Source organism: Triticum urartu, chromosome 6A (assembly GCF_056163025.1).
Source record: "Triticum urartu cultivar PI428250 chromosome 6A, HENAU_Tu73, whole genome shotgun sequence".
NCBI lineage: Eukaryota > Viridiplantae > Streptophyta > Magnoliopsida > Poales > Poaceae > Triticum > Triticum urartu.
Genome location: NC_141878.1, coordinates 540,373,059 through 540,391,993, shown reverse-complemented (window position 1 = coordinate 540,391,993; position 18,935 = coordinate 540,373,059). Strand labels below are relative to the sequence as shown.

Sequence of the window (18,935 nt, the reverse complement as noted above, 5' to 3'; positions counted from 1 at the left end):
ACTGATGCCTCGCCATAGTTGATTGTCAAGGAGAGGATGGGGCGATGAGGGGAAACAGGCTATCATGCACTCTAGGAGATCTCAAGGTCCAAGCCTCGGCCCTTCTTGGTCAATGTGATGTAGTGGCACTAGCGCCTCCCACTTCAACAAGGATGATGATTGGTCGGTGCACGAGATGATGACATTGCAGATCTAGTATGTGCGGTCGGATGAAGAGGAGTATGGCTCCAGTGAATGGCGATGCGTTGTCTAATCGAGGCGACGGTTCTCATTGTAAAAAAGGTGCCACCAATGAGATAATGTTGATCATGGTGAAAATCAAGTGTACATTTCACGCAGAAGGGCACAAAAACAAACAAAACATTATCCTTTGGCGGCCTATTTAATTTAGCTCATTGATAGCAAAGCTGACCATGTCAATCTCTAGACGATAATTTGGTAACAAACTATAGCATTAACTCGTAATCTTTTGGGCACCAAAAGAGCATGTGCTTGGTGGTTCCGTCGACAAATCACTAATTAAGACCCTCTTTTAGTAGCAGGATCTCGCAAAACACCCGAAAATAGGGTGTACAAGATTGCAATGCCAAACCTTTTGTAATGTAAAGCACATGAGAGTAAGAACCGTCCGCTTATTTTCAAACCACATGTAGAGACATGAAAGTAGGCATGGGTCGATTTTTCATACACTCCAGAAGAAGAAGAAGAAGAAGAAGGAGGAGGAGGAGGAGGAGGAGGACACCGAGACATAGGAGCTTTTTCAAGATGAGATAGCTCGGTAATTCGATCGACATGAAAAGAAAAATAACTCCCAAACCAAATGTTAGCATCACTCACGGTCATCGTCGGTTATAATACTTTTTTTTATGAGGATCGACGGTTCTACTACTTTTGTTTTTTGAAAGCTCGTCGGTTCTACTACTTGAACCGCTGGAGAGACGAGGCGTGAAAAGGTGAAGAGACCACGTGACGTATCATTCTCCGCGCGAAGGAATCAAAAAGATCGTTTTAACACGCGGGGTAAAAACACCCCCACCTCCCGCGATAAATAAATTCCGAACGAATATGAATATTCCGCCTCCCCGTCCGTCCGTCCGTCGTTTCAACGCAGCAGCACATGCCCCTCCGATCCCGTCGGTTGCGTCACTCACCGCGGCGCCTCCTCCCTCATCCCTCCCCCGCATGGACGCCGCCCACGCGCCCCGCCTCCTCCACGCCTCTGCCCACGGCCCTCGTGTCCGCCCGCGACGGGCTCGGCCCACGGACCCGCCCCACGCCTCCCCCGCCCCAAACCCCGAGCCGTAATTGCAACGCCAACGCAACAAAAAAGCAAACGTGGCCGCCGCTGCCTATCCCCCAGCCTCCTCCGGCCCACCGGCCATCCTCTCCCCCCCTCCCCCCTCGCGTCCATTTCCCAACTCCCCATTCTCTTTTTTTTCCTTATCCAGTTTTTTTTTCTCTTCTTTTTGCGCCACTTTTCTTCTCCTCTCTCCCTCGACCAAATCGTTGGCCTCCATAACTTGCGTCCTTGTCCTCTCCGTTCCCCCGCACGCCTCCCCCTCGTGCCCCTCGCCGTCGTCGCCCCGCCGTACCCGACTCCGCCGCCGGGACCGCCCGGACCCGCGCCCCTTGCCGACCCCGCCGCGGCCTAGGTATATATCCAACTACAGCCCCCCCTGCCTTGCCTCTGATTCGGTTCGCTTGATTTGGTGGTTGTGGTTTTGGTCTGGGAGGGACGGGGTGAGGCCTGCCCCTCTGGGGCGTGGAGTGGTGAGGGACGTGCTTTTGCTTGCGTGTTGCGCTGGGAATTGCGGGGAGACGGCCTGTTGCCGGGGAATTTCGGGTGTTCCGGCGGCGATTTGAGTGCTCTGCGGCTGGTTCCCGCGGGGAGGAGGCGGCACGGGGCCGTATCTGGGGAGCCCAGGCCGTGATCCGGGCGGGGGCTGCCGGGGAGCGGTCTGGGCAGGGGATCTCTCATGGGGTGACCAAAATTGGTCCTCTCCGTGCGAATTTCGCCAGGGACAGTGAGGATTTGGGTGCTTGCGATCACGATCTCTTGGGTCTTTGCTGTGAATTGGAGTTACCTCAGCAAACGGGGCTTCTCTTCCGCCAATTGCGAGTGGGTGAAGCAGCAATTTTCTCACTTTTGCTTGGTGTTTGGCTCTGCGTCTAGTGTAGATTGGAACCGTGTGCCCCAATGGCGTGGTCCATGAATTTGATGTGCAGTTGCGATTGTTGCTGTGTCTAGATTTCTCTTTTTCTGTTGGAAATGATTGACTCAACAGAAAGGAAGAACAAAACTCTAGTCTGTTGATGCTCATTTCTCTAGGAATGTGAATAATTAGGAGTCTTAAGTAAAGCAACAGGGCTCCGTTCTCCGGATTTGTTAGCATTCTGCCATGCAGTTCTTCGCCTGGAAGTGCAGGAAGAGAGATCTTGCTTAGTTACTACTGCACCATCGAGTGGATAGGGTGCTTTTACATGGAAGGGAAATAAATGCATCCTTTTGCCGCTAATGTTGGCTCGAGAATGCTGGATTTGGGTCCAAGACACCAAGTTGCGGCAAAAGAGATCATTTCCCAACCTCCTTCCATGTGCTTGCAATCTGCATTTATCGTGTAAGCAGGACCAGGAGCAAAGCGAAACTTAAAGGAGACACCTTTGCTTCATATTCTTTCCGTGTGCTGGTAACGTAGCATGTCCTCAAAGGATGGAATCTTTGGCCCAAGTGCAGTATCAAATGATTCTCTCCAATTAAAAAAAGTAGTATGTGTTGTTCCTTGTTTTTTCACATCTAATCTGGCAGATCTGAGACGAGCTGAGATGCTCCATGTGAGTCGCTGGTTTTTTTCCTTTAGCTAGTCTTATCTGGCTCTTAGGTGTTATTTTTTAATGGGGAATGTAGATCACATCTGATGCATTTCATTATTTAATGCTCCTGGTTGTGCCAGCGCCTTGTTTCTTTATTTATCTGCCTTCCCAACTGTACTTGGATCCCAGAAAGTCTATTTGTGACTTCTGGTGCCTGTGCTGCTTTGTTAGCCATTCTTGTGGATCTGAAGTTTGATAGCCTGCGCTGCAAGAGTAAAGCTGCAATTGTGTGGTAACGTTGCTCAAGAGTTTTCTTGTCTCAATCGAATTCTGTGGGGGGGTCGATTTGGTTATGAAAACATGATCGTTTGCCTAGAAGTTGATGTGCTCCTTGGTTGCATGTATATTGGCAATCTGTTGATACACTTTCACCAGTAATATGCTTCAGCTTTATTACTTGTGTGCTTTTGACACGATTCACAACCTTCTACATTATCTCCGTGGACTTTGATCTATGATGTGTTCTTCATCATGAGTGATGCAGATCAAGTAATCTTCAGGGCTTGGCTTTGCATATTCATTTTTATTTCTAGGGTAGAACTTTCTCCTGATGATCTTGGAAGTGTATGATCCCAGTTCCCAGAACCTAATGAAATCGGCACCTGTAGATCACCAGTCTACTTGATTGTGTTTCATGCTGTCAGCCCCCTTTGCTGCCCTGCTGCTTATGCTGTTGAACCATTCGGGGCAGAGAATATGCTGGATGAGTTCATACTCATTTTCCCCTTCATATGACTTTGATTGTCAATATACTAACATAATTGGAAGGGACTTTCTTTTGTTTGTTCATATTTCTGGTGTGGTTCTGATCTCTCCCCTCCTTTATTTGCTATTGATCCTCCTGTTTATTGTACGTTACACTGTTATGAGGTGCTCATGTAGTGATGGTTTTCCAGACAGGTTTCCAAGAAAATGGCAAGAAATGCAAGGGCAAAGAGGCATGCGGCTCGTCGTCTCAGGGCCACGCCGTATCCCATTCCTTCATACCGCTGGAAAGCAATGAAAGGAGCCAACCGGAAGAAAGCACTGCCAACTGTGCAGAAGATGGACTGGGAAGATGCCAACTGCTCTGTATGCATGGAATACCCACACAATGCTGTGCTTCTCCTTTGTTCGTCTCATGACAAGGGCTGCCGCCCTTACATGTGTGGAACGAGCTACCGGCACTCAAATTGCCTCGATCAGTTCAAGAAGGCATACACCAAGGGGGCATTGCTTGAGGAACTGCCTGCCAGCACTGTTGGCAGTACCTTGGACTTTGTGCCATTGACTGCAGTCGAGAAGACTGAGTCCATTGACCTCGCATGCCCATTGTGTCGTGGCAAAGTGAAGGGGTGGACTGTGGTAGAACCTGCTCGAAGTTACCTGAATGGGAAAAGGAGAACATGCATGCAGGATGGCTGCTCGTTTGTGGGGACGTACAAGGAACTCCGCAAGCATGTGAAGTTGGAGCACCCTCTTGTGCAGCCAAGGGAAGTGGATCCTGCCGTGGAACAGAAGTGGAGATCGCTCGAGTTTGAAAGAGAGAGGGAAGACGCACTCAGCACGGTCACTTCATCAATGGGGAGGGCAGTGGTTTGGGGTGACTATGTGTTGGACCTGGAGGATGGAGCGGACTTGGAGGACGAAGACAGCGACGACGACGATCGTGGCAATGACCGGGAGGCGGATAACGCTCGGAGGTTGATAATATTCATGATGCGTCAAGTTGCTCAGCGACATCGAACGCAAAGTCTCCAGAGTCCAAGTGGCATGCCTGGAAATGCCGATGAAGATTATGCGGTTAGCGGTGGTGGTGCCAACGAGACCACCCCATACCCTTTCACCTCGGAGGGCGACGACGAGGATGATATGGCTCTGGCCGGAGCAGGAGGCGCGGGTATGCTTAGATCAGACAGGCGTCGCCGGCGACGCCGTAGGAACCGTGGAAGACTGTTTTTAGATTCTAATTGAGAAGGCAGGGGCTCTGTCACCAGAGTACATGCACAGCTGATTCCCTGGTGCCTGGCATTCATCAATTCCAACCAAAATTTACTTGTTCATGATCATTGTACCAAAGTAGTTTGTCTTAACCTCAGCTCATTGCTTTCCATCAACCATGTATCATTTTCACATTCTTTGCTGAAAAAGGAAAATGCCGCATCCATCTTGTGCGGCTTGTGTAGTTTCCAATTGTTTCTGGCCAATTATTTCAGCTGCTGTTCTTTGTTGTGTGCGTGGCTCTGCTGTGTTGGATACTGCGTTGTCCACCTATTTCATTTGTGACATGTTGTTGGGTTTTAAATACAGCACTCACTGCACTGCCGGGTGAAGCTATGAATAATTGCAGACATGAGAACGATGAAATGCACATCTGCGCTCGCATAATACAGCACATTTTGGCATAGTGCTCCCTTCCTTCCATAACATTGTGCGTACGGACATTTTTCACTAGTCAAACATTGTAGAGTTCGACCAAGAATATCTAATAGTACAATATAAAACAGAAATGCTAAAAATCTGGCGTCGGATTTTTAAACATGGCATGGCAATTCCTGGCAAAAAAAACTGAACATGGCAAGGATTTTTTATGCTTGCTAAAAAAAACTGACATCAATTTGTAGCAAAATCCATGTAAAAAAACATGTCTCATGAATCATGATGTACCTGATTTAAATTTGGTCAAAGTTTATGAAGCTTGACTTTTGGAGATAAACTTTGCCAGCTATATTATGGAAGCTACAACGGTACGAGAACATACAATTAAACCAGTTATATTATAATGTAACAGAAAGAATCACATCTGTAGTGTACAAAATAATACAAACAACAGTTACCAGTTGCCTTGGGGCTGGTTCAGTTGCTCTACATGCTACGATTTCCAGTACATGAGATTACATATGTGCTCAAAATTACATTTGGAAGCACATGTATAACAAATTAACAACAGATCAAGGCTCATTTGCTCTACATGCTACTGATTTCCCGGAGCATAATTCTACTCGTATATACCCTGTGTTGGCACAGCACTGAATCTCGTCAGAATCGATGAAATTTCGGGCTGGTCCTTGGGTAAAAAAACAGCCAATCAGCATTATCTAGTTAGCTCTGCATCTGCTGCTAAGTACAAACAACAGCATAAACATGTCACCAGAACATTTGAGCTTGTGCAATGACATGCCTATCATGGCACTTCCCTCGGTGCGATGCGGTTTGCATCAGTGGCTCAAAGCCCAGAACTACAGCATGCAGTCCTCGATGATCTCCCATTAGAACACTGCATGTCCATTACTTCTTCCTGATGATAGTAGGCACACCATAACAAACAGGAGATGCACCGATCATAAGAGGAAGCCTGCAAGCACGCCTAGCTTCACTTATATGTGAAGCTATTCGCCTGTGCCCGCAGTTACAGCAGCTACTACTGCCGCCCATCTCTACTGTCTGTTGTTGCTTCCTAGATCGTGAGCCTTTTCGTCTTGACCTACCATTGTCCTTCGCGGCGATGGTCATGGACTCAAATTCTTGTGTCAGAGGGCAACATTTAGAGCAATTCTTGGCAGCCGTGACATTTTCTTGCAGCCATGAATTGAGCAGTGCTTTACTAAATCGATCTATATCTTTATCTGAGACGTCCCAGAGATTTGCAATGACGGACGGAGAACCAGCAAATAAATAAGACAAAGGGGTCCCTTGAGGAGCATACGCTCCTTTGCAATGAAGTGTCCCACTACTGCAACCCATGAGGAGAGCAGCTGCACAATTATCTAACTTCTCAATTTCCTTTCCAGAGACATACTGGCTTCCTGCAACATTTTCTCAGACTAGTTAGAACACTCTGTTAGTACAACTGATACCTGAGCAGTACCCAGTTTATAAAAAGTATCTGAATACTGAACGGTACTAAGTGCTGGGAGTTCATATTCCTCAACAATAATAGCACAAGTGGTCATCAAACCACCAGACTTGAAGGCATTTGTTAGCACTAGCATCAGAAGCAATAGTTCCTACTGATACATCTGCCACTATACTACTATACAAGTATTAGGTTTTATAAAACTATGCGTCATCTAGTGCTAGTTAAAGTTCCTGTGGAAGCTTTCAATAGAAGCTTGGTGAGCATTTTGTACAAAATAACTTAACACGGGTAGCTATGCCCATAGAAGAACCAGACACTGTTTTTTAGCTTGCATCCTATAGTATGGATATTATGGTAATGCGCTACACTTTGATGGCTTCAAATGTTGAAGGTTGAAGCCGTGGAAGTTCAAATGACTCCGACACAAGCACATTATACAAGCCAGCAAAATGACTTAACTACCAATATTTATATCCATAGACCATAGTGCATACCACTTCCATGTCCAAAGTAGAGAAAAAGATCATGATTCCTCAGGGCCAAGACAAGCTCTTCAGCTGTAGGAGCATCCCCAGCATTTCCCTGCATGGCATCAATGCATCACAATTATATGCTGGTGATTGCTTTAAGAAAAATCCAAATTTATACTTTAACTAGCTTGCATCATTCTTGGATACATGGCTTATTTCCTTGTGACAGACGTTAAAGCGCTTCAGCAGGTTGCATCATCTATATATAGTATGCTAAACTTGATGCATGCCTGACTAGTGAAACTAACAATACACTCAAATGTAGAGTCTACACCAAAAGCTACCAGGAAACCAGATTTCCAACTATTTATATTTACCATTTCTAGAGTTTAAAGAAAACAGTAAAGGTTCCACTTTCGCAAGCCAGACTACATTGTTTATACAACACAGGTGTAGGATTCTTCTTTTGCAATATTCACCATTGAGAAGGTTGTTTAAACAAGCAGCACATTTTCTCATCATCTCTAAATAGTTAACAGATCATCGTTACCTTCCACTCGTAGTTTCTAAACAACTGATCAAATTCCTCTTGTGTGCTGATCAAATCACCACCAGGATTCAACAGATAGAATGCATTGAAAGGGTCAATAACAGGAAAAGGAGGGTCTATGACACTGGCATCTTTCTGATGATCAGTGCTTCTAGTCAATGCTAGAAAGATGCTTCTCACTGACGGCATGCGGTACATTTCCTGATTCCTTAACACAGGCAAGTTCTCCCAAGGAAGCATCTGCACTCAATCATTTTTAAGAAGAGGTTAAAGAAGATATATGATGGGGATCAAAAAAAGCTTCTATTGGTAATATTGCTAGAGAAAGAATACGAGAAAGCTAGCAGTAGAACATTTCCTTTCGAGGTTAAAGAATATTGCTACACTAAAATTTACCATGAAAGATCCTTACAGTGTTGTTTCATCCATTGTTTAATTATTTACCGCAAAAATGAATTACATTAGATCACATCAAGGTAGATGCAAATGATGACACAGCTTTCATTTAATTTATATCCCTTCTAGTGGCTAATCAGTAGGCGGAACATCCGTCAAAACTTATAACAGAGTCAAAAGGACCTTTTTAATAACAGAAGAGATAGCCAATAATAAGGATATCATATTGCTCACCTGCACCTCAGTATCCAGAACTAAAATCACTGGAGTTCTCTCAACTGGCTCGGCCAGCTCATTCACTACACCATTGCATAAATGCTCAAGGGACACCAGAGCTTCAGCATCAATCTGGCAAGAGAAGGCTCTAAGTCTATCTCTTCCACAACACCCTCCCCTGCCAAAGTAAGCTTTATATGATACAAGCTGAGAAACACATTCTTTCAGTTCATCCACTGATGTAACCCCACCAAGGATGACCTTGATGAGCGCTGGATTTAATTCAAGTTTGAATTCTGATTCTAGACCAGTGATTAGATTTTCCAGCACTGCCTCACTGTGTTGGTCAGCTGATTGGTGCCCCAGCAGAAGGTATTTCCAGGGTCCTAGCCACAATTTTTCCATGCTTCTGTTCAAAACGGCAAACAAAGACATCAGAACAAAGGAATATTGATTTTTAAAACATAATCCTATAATGAAAACGCAAATCTTCAATAATGTACGGAGCAAGATATCTAGAGACCGTCTTAAAATATTTACAGTTGCACGCGTAGCATACATAAGAAATCTTACTCCAGTATCTCATTAAGGTCGTTGTTGAGCTTCATTCTATCCGACCACCACCTTACTGTATTTGCTTGTCCATCCTTTGGAATATCAATTGCACCAGAGAGGGATCTAAAGTTATCCTCAAGTAGCTTTCTGAAAGTTGGAGCCACGTAATCTATAATAGTGCAGCTCCAAGGGCACTTCCAATTCTTATCTGAAGCTCTAGTTGGATTATCCAGTTCTTTGATAGAAGAGTCTTCATTATGTGCTTCTGTCAAACAATAAGCATGTGAATAAAAAGTGCAAGAGACCCAATATTAACTTATAAGACTATGCAACACAACAGGCAATCTACACACCTTTTGAAATAGAATCCACTGGTAGAAGCATTGTGGTAGGCTTGTTTGTTGAATCAAACCTTGAGAGCAACATCCAAGCAGGAAACAGGGAAGGGAGAAGAAGTGCTTCCCCAAGAACATTCACAAAATCACCTCCAAGCATACTAATGCACACAATTGGTACATCAGGAAGTTGATTGAAGAATTCTGATACATGCTTTTCGAGATGTTCCATGTCTGCCGATGAAAACCTGATACCGAAATTGTAGTTTAATTATACATGTACATACACCATATGAAACAATAAATCAGCAAGTTAACTATTTAAAATTTTAAACCTTAGAAACTTTGGGACCTCATCTATCTTGTCTGCGAAATCTCCAACAAGACCCTGAAAACATGAAGGGGAAATTATTAGAACAAATGAAGTATGCCAGTATGTGTTAATCTGGTTGTGAACTTCGGAGTGGTACAAACCTTCGAATCTGTTTTTCTGGGCAATGCCTGTAAGCTTGCAAGGTAATGGCAATTGAGATGAGTTCCAACAGAAGCTTGATGAAAGTAAGCAGCCCAATGATTCAAAGAGAGAGATCCCTTGGAATACAAAGGTAATTGAACCGTGGAATCTATCGTTGAGAGTAAGAATATGCATGTGAGTAGCCTGCAAACCTGCAATGGGGAAGTTGGATGTAAAGACAGGAGCAAGTGTATAATTGACGACAAAAGGAAAAAATAGCCTGACTTGAGCAGACACTCACAAAAAGAGGTAGAAAGTTATACGAACTAAGCATTTAAAATTACGAGAGCGAATGACTTGAGAATATCACAGACCTCCTGAAGAAGTGAAGGACTCTCTCCAGATAACACAAAAGCTTTCAGCAACCAAGAAACGATATCAGCCGTTTGTACACTAGAGAAGCTGCAGCAACTATCCCTGCAGATAGTGATGATGACAGTTTAGCAGGGGTCGTGAACTGCTACGATCAGAATGTTATGCATGTGACTGATGCATAATAGGGAATTGATTTAGACAAACCTTGACTGTTCTGAAAGGAAACCCTTCAGCAAAAAGAAACTCATACTACATAGTATTTCCGCACGCTCTAAAGAAAGAAAATCACCAGTATTTTCATTCATGATTAGTCCAATTAAATGAGACTCATAGGTTCTATAACAACCTTGAGGAAGAGATCTGAAATACAACAATGATATACACTGCCAGTAGATACTATGAACTTCATGAGCTCCATGCTTTCCACCCTGAGCTCCCAAGGCTCTTGCTGCAAAGGCCGCACATCAGGACTGAATAATATGAAAAGAATTAAGGAACTTAACTACTAAGTAATGATCGACAAGTAGCCCAACTACAGAAGCAAGAAATCAAATTTGATCAAACTACTTAAGCTAACAGAACCATACATTTCCAAGTATCGCATGTAGAAATGTGGAGCACTATATTTGTGATGTGAGAGCTTTCAGGGAGTGTCTACTTGTACAACTTGCGTAAGAAACTTAGGCTACTGTTTGTTTCACAGGCATTGTTGTGGCCAGTCACACTTTTCTAACTCCATGGACCACCATCATAGACTAATAATTTAGCTAAGCTGAGCACTTGGGGCCCCCATTGTGTTGGCCATGTCTTTTGTGGCAAGGCACACTTCAGCTAACTTAGTTTTGACATAATTAAGCACCAAGTTACCAACCAATGAGGTTCCTTAGGTATGTGAAACCTTCAATTGCGTGTCTCATAACTGAAGTATATCACAAGATTGGTTTGGCACATAACAGAACATGGATAAAAATGGTACCTGTTTTTAACAGAAGAGACACAAGATGGCGTCGGCGGATGCAGTCTTTTCTGAACTGCAATATATTCTCAATGGACTCGGAATTGAGTGAATTAACAAAAAGGCAATTCCAACACCCAAACATATTGCATATGTCATCTCTGCTGCAGTAAACACCATCAAGAGAGCAGCTTAGCTTCCCACAGACCAAAGCATCTGTGGACAATTTGTAGCTCCCAGATATGTCATTCTCACTATTCAGTTCAGCTAGATCTTTTTCACTTTTCACATGTGCAGTTCGCTTGCTGGATCGGGTGGTTCTAGTCTTTGCATGAGCTGCCGCATTCTGTTCTTTGGCTAAACGTGATGAAGTTCTGGATGTCTTCTTAACGTTAACATCCAATGGTGGGGCACTTTCGGCATTCTTCATGTTTTCCCTTTCAGATTTTAATCCCACAAGTTCATTGTGCTGGTCAATAGGTGCTTGACTGAACAACAAACAAGGAGTACATGGAGGTAACACTCCATCCTTGGCTGCTAAGGGTTTTTTCCCACGATTACAAGCTCCACGCTTGGTTTCTGCAATACAGTCTTTGTTGCCCAAAATGCAACTCGTATTAAGTTTACCACAGGACCCAGCAGAAAATTCCAAACTGGTGTCATTCAATTTCTCCATGGCAGATCGGTACATGCATAAAGCACGAGACAAATTACATGTTGAATGTTTTTGCAAATCTTTGTCAAATTGATTCCAAAACAGATCCCCAGCTTGCACATCAACTGATATCTCTAGAGTCAACCTGCATGTCTCACATGAAATGAATTCACCATTTTCTTTAAGGAGATCCCTAGCATGTTTAAGCTCACCCTCTGCAGCATCCCACAGCTGTCTCTTGCAGTATAGTTGACCTAAAAGATGAGAAAGAAGGGAAAAATGAATAAAAACCAACACAGATGAATAAGAACAATAAACCAACAGACAGATCATCGCTAGATGTATGTACCTAACGCTGATGTAAAAACAACAGCAAAAATTGGCAATCCTTGGAAACATGATATCTCCTTTCCTGTCCGTAATAGAACTTCTGCTTCGGCGCCATCACCAATCAACTCATGCATCAGAGCAACCTGAGTACATAGTGAAAAAACATGAATAACATGAGAAAGTCTGTAGCCAACTTCAGACCATGTTTTACATTATGGAAATGATTGCGATATTGCCAAAAGCCAAAGCAGTGTCAACACAAGCCATCACTCATAAGTAGGTTGGACTCATCTTACTATGTTAAAGATGGCTAGCGGTGGTGCACATATTCCACCAACTTTTTCAATCAATTTGCTGGTACTGAACTTAACTCACGCCACACTATTGTCATACCTGTAATATGCTTTCAAGGTAACATTTAAGTACATTCCATGGGGTAAGGAAAGAATCTCTCATGCTGCTTGGCCTGGTGCAATCTGGCCAAATTTCAGCCATTGTTGGTCCCCATGCTTCAAGTGAAACAAAGCCTTGCCCATCAGAACATTCGCTTTCCTTGCTTACAAACTTGCCCAAATTAAATTTGAACTTATTTTTTAGGAGCTTCTTGCGCAATTGGAGGGCTTCTCTTCCATATGAAATGGCCTGCAAAACAAAACAAATAGTTGTTCTGATTACAAGGGGCTAAACTATAAAGCAGCTCTACAGTCAAGCAAATTTCATAATAGCTGGAGATTTTCCACCAAAGTAAATTGATGAGAGAGAAAATGATTACCTGGAGAAGTTGTCCTCTTGACAGACGTCTTTCTGACAAATCATAATACAGCCAACCAGCCAGATAGGTTGATTGATTATTCGAAGGAACCTGCAAAAAGCAATACAAGATGCATAACAGAAAAACTAAAGGACAATAAGAACTACATTTTTGCAATGCAAGTAACTGAGCTTACTTCAGAAACCAGAGATGATGCAACTTTAACAATCCCATCAACACTAGCATTGAAACCAAACTGATTTCCAAGGGAATATTCACATGGTTGAGAAAAGAATTCAACAGGCAACAACTGCTGAAGAAACATAGAAAGAGAAGGATAATCTCCTTTGAAACAGTTTCTCCAAAACAATGTATTGCGGCAATCAACACCAAGGTATTCTGCCACATAAGAAACAAATTTCTGGTCCACTGGGAGATGACAGCACGCATGATTAAGGCGCCGGTTGATAAATAACATGGATAATAACTTTTCTATGGGTAAATTTTCTTGCTTCCACATCGTTATGATAAGCTTGCACAGCTCAAACTGAAGCTCAAAGTGACCCTGATATAGGGCAAAAAACACATAATTATCTTGCTAAAGGCACAGTTATATCTTATCAAACCTAATAAGTTTTAGCTTTGACTTACCTTCATGGCCAACAAATCAACAAGAGAACAAAGAAGTGGTACAAGAGTTTCTGATGACTGTTGAAAGATCACACCAGGAGAAGAATGATGAGAAGTACCCAACTTTGACCACAAGCCAATGGCACTCCTAGCATTATCAAAGATTACCTATTCAAAATAACAAATAACCATGAGCAAACAACGGAAAGGCATGTTCTAGCTAATGTACAACAGTACAAGTGACTACAAGCAATTCTTGTGAACTCAACTAAATGCAGCTCGGATATGAAGCAGTTACCTTGCCGCCACGATTGGCTTCCTGCGCACAATGTGCATGCAAGCAGTATGCAATAGCTAATTCATGCATCACGATCGCATTCCCTTGAGATGAATCCAGTAAGATGCTTCGCTGGTTCGATGGAGGAAAATGATCTTAGATCTCACTCGTGGTATGTTATGATGCAACTTATCTCTATTGCATAGCCCAAGGAGCATATATATATTACACATGACTTGGGGTATAAGGAAAGGAAACATAGCCTAATAGGACTCCTGGACCAATAATAATACTTCCTACCATGGTATACATAAGAAAACAGGACAAGAAGGGGGTGGCGAGGGCTTCACCAGTAAAGATATGGCTTCAGATAAGGACTCAAGACACCTGCTTATGTTTTGCACCCCAGATGAACGGAGTGCACGTGCCTTTCTAACTAAAACTTTTGATCTGTCCAGATAGTACTCTTTTGAACAATAAAGTTCATTCAAGAGAATATCTATTATTCTTATTTGCATATTTCCGCAGAGCATGGTGGCACGAGATTCCATTTCTACATATGTTAATAATTCCTGCAAAAACCAATGCACGTCCACGAAGCACTTCACATCAGAAAGAGATCCAAATAAAGATACACTATTTTTAATCTAACAAAACAGAATCTGGTACCTGCTCTAAGATTGAGCCTATCAACTTCTTTGGCAAGGGAGATGGGTAGCCCATAAGAGAGTGATATAGAAGTGGGGCACTATCCATATTTTGGTCATTCGCAAAATCCTTAAGTGTTATCTAAAGTTTGCATAAGAAATAAACAAAACCAAATCAGCAAAGTGTTTGAAGTTGGATAGCTTCTCTAGTTTTTTTTATGTCAATACCTTCACCCACGACTTGATCAGAACCGAATAGCTTTTGTGATAATCTGATGTGTCAGCATGGGCCAACAATTCAGACAAGCTCTTCACAACAATATCTCGTATCACTTTTGAGCCACATCTATGGAGAGTGTCAACCATCTTGTCTATCCTAGCAAATGCATGTGTAATGATATCCTTCAGTGTATCCTTCGGTAGATCCTCAATTATGATGTGACCTTCCGTTCTTGTTGATAGTCTACAGTAAGAAAGTCTGATCTGTGCCCATGTTGCTTGGCAGCATAGTTCTAATGCCTTTGGTGCCTGAAGCAGTTAAAACAGTCAATCGTACAAAACTCCGTAGTTAAAAGCAAATTTAAGTAAAAGACCAGCACCTTAGAAGGGTACCTCTTCAAAATGTCCAATATTATAAAGTGTCACGCCGATGTTGCCAATTGAAGGGATCAAATATTTGAAATCCTCAAGCTTTATCCATGTACTTGAAATGGCACAATTGATAGAATACAAGCTCTTCTGGACTATGAAAGCAAAATGCATTAATAGGGATGGTAGTAGAAGATAGTAAATTCAGTGATTTAACAGCAATTCTCCACAAATGGACTGGTAAAGGAGAATACACAAAGTTGTTTATTGATAATAACTTATACATGCAACAAAATGCTCCAAAGATGATACCAATAACAGGTTGAATCAAGGGATTCTATGATGCACAAGTAATAACACCAGTGGTAAATGACTAAATGGTCTTGAGTTCCTATTAATAAGATTCAAATACAAGTATAGGACAAGCGACTTAGGTACCTGGATAGCCTCTTTGGTCACAAAGGAAATTTTGATTGCTGACACTAGGGCCCTCAGTAAGGTTTTATTTAATCTCTCCTTCTCTTCGTCAGACATTTTGGTACAACTGCTACAACACACAAAAGAACAGCTTGCAAAATCAGAAATCACTCGATTATTGCAGTGAGATAATACAGTACAATTTTATGGGCTTTACCTATAAGCAAAAAGGCTGGAATCAATAAACTGATTCAGTGCCATTAAGACACATGTCATTTTCCCCGAAGTGGGGACTGTTTTTTCTTTGAAGAAGCTCTCCCAAACTGCATTTGCAGGCTGCAATAGTATCTTGCAAACAAACTCCAAAGAATCCAAATATGCCAAAAAATTAATATGCTCACGTGACTGAGAACAACTATAACTGTGTTTCTTATTGGGATGCCTGGCATCACTTAGTGTACTTGAATATTTACCCAAATTATCATGTTTACTGGATTTGCCATCAGTGACACAGAAAATCCGTTCTAGTGTGCCCAGTGCATTGTTCAAAGTTTGTAGGTCCTTTTCATTCATGAGAAAATCCACTGACATAGAGGGCTGATCTTCGCTTTCCATTTGCTGCCTACTGAAGTGTAATCCAGTAGCATAAAGATGAAGAACTGAGGCGATGGGCGGGGAAATCTATAAGTTGCAAGCAAATTAATTAATCAAAAACAATAATAGCACTGTTATGGTATAAATTAACATCAAGCAATGGTAAAAAAACAGTACATAATGTACCTCAGAAGAAAAACCACCTTGTCCATAAAATAGTTTTGAAGCACCAGCATTTACATCCCTATTTGAAAGAAAACTCCGAGAAAAATAATCTATAAACTCCAGGAACTCGTTCAAAGCTTTAGGTAAGTAGGCCTGAAAAAAATTGCATGATATCACAACAGCTAACAATGTCTTATTGGTAAAATAACTCATTGCCTCGGTGCAAACAATATATGAGAACTGAGGTACACCAGAAATCTGCTTGCAAGACTTAATTGTCATTTATTCATAACTACCTAAATACCTGTGTGTTGCAACCGGGGCAACTTTATTCTAGTGGTCCGGCGTAGGAAATTTTGATTGGGTTGAGATTGAGATTTGCTGTGTGGAGGGAATCCATAAGCAAAGGTAAGGAAAGATATGATTTGATTGAGATTGTGTACATACAACTACATGAGTTGATTTTGTTGTTTTCTTGCAAGGGATTTCTTGCTATTGGTGATTTATTTTATTTCTGTTGATTGCTTTGAAAGGGATTTTTTTTCCAAGAAACGAGGAGGTGCGGTCGTTTTCAAAAGCTTCCTGTCAAACCGGCTCCTATTTCAATCCGTGCTGGACTGGTCAATTGCTTGTTTGGTTCGAGGTTGAGCTCACCCGCCGCCCTACGTCAGTAGTCTTCCTAACTTTTATTCCCTTTTTTTGCTCTAAAGTAAGCTCCTTCAAGAAGAGCATTGAGGTCGCAACAGGGCTCTGGGTAAATATTGTCCGCCCGTATGAGCCGGGCTGTGAATATTTATAGGTCAGGATCTTTACTATATGACACGGATGAACAGTTTCTTAAGCCGGGCTGTATGAGCCGTACTATATGACACGGATGAACAGTTTCTTAAGCCAGCCTAAATTAAAGAACAAATGCAGTGTCTAAAGAAGTCTAAACCATGGACAGGAAACAATGTTTCGTAAGATAGATTTGCAAAATCCAACTATTGACAAGCCTTATTCCACTTTTAATCACACACACACACACACACACACACACACACACATCTCCATAGCAAGGAATCTCACTAATATAGGGACCATATTTCTAGCTTCACAATCATTTGGTACAGCCAAGTCACGGTTTTGCCGCTAAACTTTGTATAGTTTAATGTTCTTCTGAATTTTAGTGAAATCAACATGTTTCAGAGGTACATTACCTTGACACGTAAAACAGACTCAAGCACGGCAAGCAAAAGCGATGTGCTCTCACCCCAAGTCAAATCTACAGAAGAACAGATCTTGTGTGCAACCTTCAATAAGAATAAACAGTAAACCATTAACCAATATAATTAAGTTATATTTGTTGAGTTCAATGGCAATCAAATTGGTAGACACACGTACGATGGGCAAGCGTTCAATCAGCTGTGCCTTCTCGCACTCCCCTAAGGTTGCAACACAGAATTCACGGACAAGATCAGCGTCGAAAAATGAAGACTCAGCAGCCAGGAAAATGGCACAGCGGCTCAGTGCATTCACAAGCAGAGTGAGATACTTCTTGCTGGCCCCCTCAGTCAGAATCCTGCAACCACACAAAATCTCAGTCACACACAGTATATGCTTCCTTGGTAAAAAAATGCAGAGTTGGCAAAGCACATTATCTCACCGGAGCCATGGCCGGAGCTGCTCAACAAGGTTACGAACACGTTCGTAGCAGGCATCTTCCTTCACCTTGCCCTTGCTGGCACAATTAGCAAGGCATACGGTGAGCTCAACCGCAAGGGTGGTGACTTCAGGGTCCGCGCCAGCCTCTCCTGCAATGCCAGGCTCGGGGAGGAGGGGAGCAACACTTGCAGCGCCACGAGAAGGCTTTGCGGCCGTCGGTGGCGAGAGCGCGCAGCGGAGGGCGTCGAGAGTGGCGGCGGCCTCCGCCTCGGCGCGGGCGTAGTGGCCGCGCGACTCGAGGCAGCACACGAAGCGGCCGCGCTGGAGCAGCACGGAGTAGGGCTTCCCGGCGAGGCAGGTCGAGATGGCCGCCAGGCAGTCGAGGGTGAGGCCGTAGATCTCGAGCAGCTCGTCGAGGCCCGCCGCGTCGCCGCCCGCGCTAGGGTTCGGGCAGAGGAGCGGCGGGAGGATCTGGAGCGCGCGGCAGAGGAACGGGAGGAACCGCTTCGCGAGGGGGCGGAGGGCGGCCGCGTCGGGGGGCGGCGGCGGCGGCTGCTGCTGCTGCTTGCTCTGCTTCGTCGCCCCCTTCGGCGGCGGCTTGGGGTTAGGGTTCGCGGCGGGCAGGTGGGGGGAGAAGGGCTGGAGGTAGGCGGCGAAGCGGGAGTGGAGGCCGGCGCGGGAGCTCGGGGAGGAGAGGGCGGCGAGGAGGTCGTCGGCGGCGGCCTCCATCGCGGTGCGCGGGGTGGTCGGAGCGGGGCCGTGTGGGGAAAATTTTCGGCCGTTTGGGGGGGCGGGAAAAGGGGAGGGTTTTGGCAGAGGCGCCGCTACTCGTCTCGTCGCCTGCGCATTCCAGATCTGGCCCGTGCGAAGCGTGTGGCGGAAGATTGGGTGTGTATGGGCCGAACTGGAATTCTGGGACAATAAGCAGGCTTTTGTTCCATTTGGGCCTCAGATGTTGGATTGTTAGCGGCTGGTTCAGATTTAATTCCTGAAAAAAAAGCTAGTTCAGATTTTTTTTTTCAAAAAAAAGGAATCTGATAACGCCCAAACATCAGGTACGAGCACATGGCGAATCGAACATTTTCGATGGCAAGTTTAGTGACGAGGCGATGGCAACTTCGTGCTTGAGTTTATTTTTTGACAGAGTTTATCGTGTTTGTCAACTAACTTATCATCCTCGTGTCACTAGAATTGCCATAAAAAACGTTTGATTTGCCATGTG

General features: G+C 43.7%; 2 protein-coding genes across 5 annotated transcripts; one reads left to right on the top strand and one right to left on the bottom strand.

The window, feature by feature from the left end:
• Positions 1-1,441: 1,441 nt before the first annotated feature.
• LOC125514803 (uncharacterized) lies at positions 1,442-5,035 on the top strand. Of its 2 annotated transcripts, none has more exons than XM_048680157.2 (2): positions 1,442-1,652; positions 3,772-5,035. In XM_048680157.2, the coding sequence occupies exon 2, from the start codon at positions 3,784-3,786 to the stop codon at positions 4,822-4,824; it is 1,041 nt and encodes a 346-aa protein (XP_048536114.1). In that variant the 5' UTR covers positions 1,442-1,652; positions 3,772-3,783; the 3' UTR covers positions 4,825-5,035. The 2 variants fall into 2 exon arrangements, with proteins under 2 accessions (XP_048536114.1, XP_048536113.1); XM_048680156.2 differs by having other exon boundaries at positions 1,444-1,652; positions 3,768-5,035.
• A 573-nt stretch (positions 5,036-5,608) lies between these two features.
• Positions 5,609-18,509, bottom strand: LOC125514802 (separase). Of its 3 annotated transcripts, none has more exons than XM_048680151.2 (27): positions 17,715-18,509; positions 17,453-17,630; positions 17,269-17,361; positions 16,091-16,222; positions 15,528-15,991; positions 15,332-15,440; positions 14,918-15,043; positions 14,534-14,833; positions 14,328-14,447; positions 14,009-14,230; positions 13,680-13,790; positions 13,403-13,549; positions 12,948-13,316; positions 12,773-12,862; positions 12,394-12,642; positions 12,020-12,143; positions 11,037-11,924; positions 10,265-10,508; positions 10,060-10,162; positions 9,706-9,897; positions 9,567-9,619; positions 9,250-9,479; positions 8,915-9,161; positions 8,360-8,750; positions 7,730-7,969; positions 7,204-7,291; positions 5,609-6,656 (listed from the first exon to the last, which is right to left on the bottom strand). In XM_048680151.2, the coding sequence occupies exons 1-27, from the start codon at positions 18,440-18,442 to the stop codon at positions 6,139-6,141; spliced, it is 6,756 nt and encodes a 2,251-aa protein (XP_048536108.2). In that variant the 5' UTR covers positions 18,443-18,509; the 3' UTR covers positions 5,609-6,138. The 3 variants fall into 3 exon arrangements, with proteins under 3 accessions (XP_048536108.2, XP_048536109.2, XP_048536111.2); XM_048680152.2 differs by having other exon boundaries at positions 15,332-15,437; XM_048680154.2 differs by lacking the exons at positions 17,453-17,630; positions 17,715-18,509 and having other exon boundaries at positions 16,108-16,222.
• Positions 18,510-18,935: the final 426 nt, after the last annotated feature.

Bases quoted from the DNA above. Each gene is read 5' to 3' on its own strand.
- LOC125514802 (XM_048680151.2), bottom strand. From the start codon at position 18,442: ATGGAGGCCGCCGCCGACGACCTCCTCGCCGCCCTCTCCTCCCCGAGC. The intron at 12,643-12,772 runs GTAATCATTTTC...TTTGTTTTGCAG, and splicing joins CAAGAGGACAACTTCTCCAG to GCCATTTCATATGGAAGAGA. The intron at 10,163-10,264 runs GTTTGTCTAAAT...CACTATCTGCAG, and splicing joins TTCCTTTCAGAACAGTCAAG to GGATAGTTGCTGCAGCTTCT.
- LOC125514803 (XM_048680157.2), top strand. From the start codon at position 3,784: ATGGCAAGAAATGCAAGGGCAAAGAGGCATGCGGCTCGTCGTCTCAGG.